At 34.2% G+C, this 5,000-nt stretch overlaps 1 protein-coding gene across 1 annotated transcript in view; it reads left to right on the top strand.

Moving 5' to 3' along the window:
• Positions 1–3,562, top strand: part of LOC136844064 (nidogen-1-like) — a 20,479-nt gene extending 16,917 nt beyond the window's left edge. Inside the window, exons 5-8 of the mRNA XM_067113081.1 lie at positions 328–447; positions 1,102–1,224; positions 1,996–2,190; positions 3,036–3,562. Of these exons, the coding sequence (XP_066969182.1) occupies positions 328–447; positions 1,102–1,224; positions 1,996–2,190; positions 3,036–3,241 (644 nt within the window). The 3' untranslated portion in view covers positions 3,242–3,562. The remainder of the gene's footprint in view (positions 1–327; positions 448–1,101; positions 1,225–1,995; positions 2,191–3,035) is intronic.
• Positions 3,563–5,000: the final 1,438 nt, after the last annotated feature.

The following is a 5,000-nucleotide window of genomic DNA, read 5'->3' as shown; positions in this document are numbered from 1 at the left end:
TCTTATTGATATGAATACTCAAGACCCTAAGAGTGGATATAATAATACCTTTAAGCTCAATTAATCACTGCCATAGCATTTCGTAAATTATACAATCAAGTTTTTCATAAAAATGTATAATTTCTGTTCGCGTATTCATCTTAATTTTGGGGGGCATTTTATCACTATCTCTCACTTTTATATGTTGCTTGCCAACGAACTTGTTCCATACGAATTTTTGCAGGTTTTGTGTTTAAACCTTTGGAAATAAACGAACCATTTATTTCCAAGATGGGTTAAGTTCACTACAAAATACTGATGCATTCTTATGCCGGCCTATTTTTCCAGATATTGACGAGTGTACGGAAAGATTCAGGTGTGGGCCACACGCAACTTGCAAGAACACCCCTGGGAAGTATTCCTGCGCTTGTAATCCAGGTTTCCAAGGAGATGGAAAGGAGTGTGAAGGTATTAATGCAGCGATTCTTTCTTCCTTTCTTTATTAGACATTTTTTTATTTCTTAAATTTGCGAGATTCTAGGGGGTACTTTCATTTAGCCCAGTTTTGTTTCATTGGTTTGTAGTATCTTCGGAAATGATAAATCAGGTAATCACACTGATATTGAAAAAGTTTTTCTACATTCAGTTATCTTACATTTAAATATTCATATGCCGTTACTTTAATTCAAAGAATTCGACCAGGCAGCATGCGATTTTGATATTTAAGTCCCCTCGAGGGTCTCAAGTTAAATTCATAGAGAAATTATGTTGGAAGTGTAAGCTTATTCATATTCCTTATCACAGGGAAGATTTTAATGATTAAAAGAAATATCGAATAATAGTTTTCATAGTAGGGATTCGACAAAACTGAAACGAGCTGGTAATCGAGTGATTATCCTTGTTACTGACAATATAGTATATAGTAAGTAAATTGTATATTCGAAGGTTTGTGTGTAATTCACTACCGGTTTTGACATATCTCGTGTCCTCCTGAGGCGCTGGCCACGCCGGAGATGAAATGCCTCGAAACTGCTAATGAGTTTTATACCTACCTTCGAATTTTGGATTTTATTGTATTCCTCTAGTTCGACACTGAGCTTCAGACACCCTTTCTATTTACAGATATAGACGAATGTGCCCTGGGTAATCATAAGTGCCATAAGTACGCAGTTTGCTCGAACACGGTCGGAAGTTACAACTGCCACTGCACTTTGTATCACGAAGGGGATGGCATTAATTGTCATGGTATGATTTCCCTTTTGTTTCCCTCCATGTTTTTGTGTTCTCTGATAATCCCATTTCTTTTATTGCCAGTGAGTTTGATCATATACTGATATAAGTTATGAGAGAGAGAGAGAGAGAGAGAGAGAGAGAGAGAGAGAGAGAGAGAGAGAGAGAGAAACAGTTGTTATGCTAGCAATCATGTGTTAGTTTTCAGGAACAGCTGTGTACTTCTTGCTTCGCCAATAGAAGCCACACCATTTTTACCTCTTTTATTATATTAGATAATTCATGACCACTCATTCATTCATTTCCCCCTTCCAGTCTTTATTGTTTTCTAACTTTAGGCTACAGTTTAATATGAGAAAAGGAGGTAAAAAATATAAAAGACCTTGGCTGTCACGGAAGGGAAAACGGGTTTACTTTTACATACTGTTTGTTTCTACCAGGTTTCTTGGTGCTCTTAAATGACACTTTGCAGAAAAACGAATTGTATCTCCAACCAACAACCTTAAGGGATTCCCCCTTCATTGTAACATGCGTTTGGCCAACTCTAAATGATCTTTGCAGTGTCTCTTCTGTGTCACGTGCATTGCTTTCTGCTTTTCTTTTTTCTATTTGTTCCTTATACGCTTCCTTTGGTCTCTTGCCACTTAGTAGTGCGCAAGTCATCTTCCTCTCAACTGCTTCAGTTTGCCCCCGTCAGTGAAGAACAAAGCCTTCAGGCAGGATCTGTTAGTGTCTAGGAACGTCAGTCAGTCTTCTTTTAAAACTGTAATAAAATTATCCCCACAGAGGTCGACATAGCCAGTTGCGTTGCGCCTTTCGAAGCAATCAGAGGAATAGGATGCTTACACATCATCGAAAAAAGCCAGTCGTATGAAACTAGCCGGAGAGGTTGCCAAAAGTTAGGTGGAGATCTCTTTGTGGCAATTAATTCTGACCACTACCTTCGACTTGCCAAACATTTCATCGACACCAATCAAGCATGTAAGTCCTAGAGGTCACTTTCCGTTAAAGACATACACACATACATCCTTTTGAGCACACACACACACACACACACACACACACACATATATATATATATATATATATATATATATATATATATATATATATATATATATATATATATATATATATGTTATATATATATATATATATATATATATATATATATATATATATATATATATATATATATATATATATATATATACATATACACATATGTATATGTGTATATACTATATTTATATATATGTATATATAATATATATGTATGTATATACATATATGTATATACAGTATATACACAGATATAAATATGCTTGCTTGCCTCATCAGTATTGAGTCAGGAAAGCTTTAAGTCCCTCAGTTGAGTCCTGCTTTTCCCTTGTGGAGGGCCTTAATCATAGTAGAAAAGACAAGGGCTACAGAATCCAAATATCATTTATATATATATATATATATATATATATATATATATATATATATATATATATATATATATATATATATACTTTTTATATATATATATATATATATATATATATATATATATATATATATATATATATATATATATATATACGTACATACTTATATACATACAATGAAGGACATTAAATATAAACGGGTTCGACAGTTGACTGCTTTATATACGAAAACGTTATATGTACCAGCCAGCATTATTTTCTTTTTTCAGATACGAATACGTTCATATTTGAATAGTAAATCATTTATTTTGATAATAAAGTGAGAATACATAAAACAATGCTATGTTCTCAAAACTGCATTCTGTTCTAATGATATTTCCTCTCCGCTGACAGCCAAGAAGAAGTACATGTGGGTAGGCGTGAAGGAGGGCTTTTGGCTGAACGGCCGGAAGGTAGCCGCTGAGGAGGAAGCTCCCAGGAATCCCTCAATGGAGAGCGGAACTTGTAGCTACACCGACGGAGACACCTCAGAGAAGTTCCTGCTGTGGACAGACCCCTGCTCTACAGATTGGTGGGCTCTTTGCGAGAAGAAGCTTTAATATGATTTTGGAAATTCAAGAAAAAAGTGGCGCTTCCAACCATCCCGACGACGAATAATCGTTTGTTTGCGGTTTTGAATCCTGCAGTCATTGGCAAGGATAAATTACCGTAGCGCAAAAAAAAAAAAAAAAAAAAAGAGGTAACTTTAAGAAAGGAAGACGGGGGAGTCATGGAACTTTTTTAAATGACTGTGTGGGCTTAACGCTATTCTAATTTTTTCTCTTTTTTGTCGCTAGTGTGTTGCAGTACCTTCTCAGACCAACGCTAATGTAATTGTTATTTTCGGTTATAGAGAGAAAATAAAATTATGATGATTCAAACACGTCTCATTACTTGCTGAAATATCGTCGTTGTTTATAGTATTTGTTTCGGTATTTTCTAGTGGCCGTATGGATGCATCATAATGAATGATTGGCAGAACTGTTTATTAGTGATGGTGTCTAAGAGAAAAGTTTCTCGTGAATGGGAAAGACATTTGGTTGTAACACCTCGGCCAGGACACATCTAACATGATTAACAGAAACTATTATAAAAGATTTTCAGATAACTGTCACCAACTTCTCACGTTAGATTTCTACTCACGGAATTACATCATTACAACGAGGATATTATTATTATTTCCTTCCCATTAACGAAGCAAACGCAGAATCAATCTTAGAATCTATGTTGAAAATTAACGTGCAAAGATACGATATCTGATAACATTGTTTTAAAATGACAATGCAGAAAATCCTGTTTTCTTTACTGTATTAGTTTGTTTGTCTGTTCACTGCAGCTGTTGTCTAAAGATATTTGGGTTTGAAGTTTTAAAGAGCTAAAACTCATTCTCATTTATGATAAGTTTTTCTCTAACATTTATGATCCGAAATAATGTATATTCCATCCTCATACATACATTTTTATATATGTATATATATACACATATATATATACACATACATACATATACATATATATACATATATATATATATGTGTTTGTGTGTATGTGTATACATACAGTATATTACCGAAAAACAGTTCTTCCAGTTGGAATCATATTTTAATGTGATATATTGCTTAAAGGTCTTGTGTATCATTTGGTGAACTAAGATTATAACTGTAAGTATGATTTGTAGCCTAGAGCCTTCTTCTTCTTCTTCTTCTTCTTCTTCTTCTTCTTATTATTATTATTATTATTATTATTATTATTATTATTATTATTATTATTATTATTATTATTATTATTATTCTAATAAAAAATATGCATTCCATTTTTAAAAAATCCTGAAAGACCATAACAGTGAGAAAGCAAGCTTCCACGAACTGGAATGCCCATATGTGAAAAAGAAAAAAAAAATAAAATAAGATAAATATGTATCTCACATAACGGACAAAGTATCTAAGGATAAAAACAGTTGAAAGTAAGGATTAGTTGCCGAGTTAAAAGATTAAGGAAAATGTGTAGTAGCTATACGTCGTTGCCACTTTGGCGTATAAGGAAAACTGAGGCAGAATATCGGAAAAGGAGGAGTGGCCTCTGTCATAAGGAAAACGCGAACACGGAATTGATCCGCCACTGAGACAGCTGTTCGTACCGTTGCGTTGGGTAGGTAGAAGTCTGGGGGTCCACACCAGGCTTCATACACCTTTTCACACCATATCAAGCCTACTCGTCGATTTGGGGAAGGGGCCATTGTTGGCATAAAGCTGGCAAATTATATACATCGTCTTTATGATATTCAAGTGTTTTATGTTTATGTTGCTTGTTCTTCTATAC

The sequence above is a fragment of the Macrobrachium rosenbergii genome, chromosome 2 (assembly GCF_040412425.1).
Source record: "Macrobrachium rosenbergii isolate ZJJX-2024 chromosome 2, ASM4041242v1, whole genome shotgun sequence".
NCBI lineage: Eukaryota > Metazoa > Arthropoda > Malacostraca > Decapoda > Palaemonidae > Macrobrachium > Macrobrachium rosenbergii.
The sequence above is the reverse complement of the archived record's forward strand: the minus strand, read 5'-3'. Positions and strand labels throughout refer to the sequence as shown.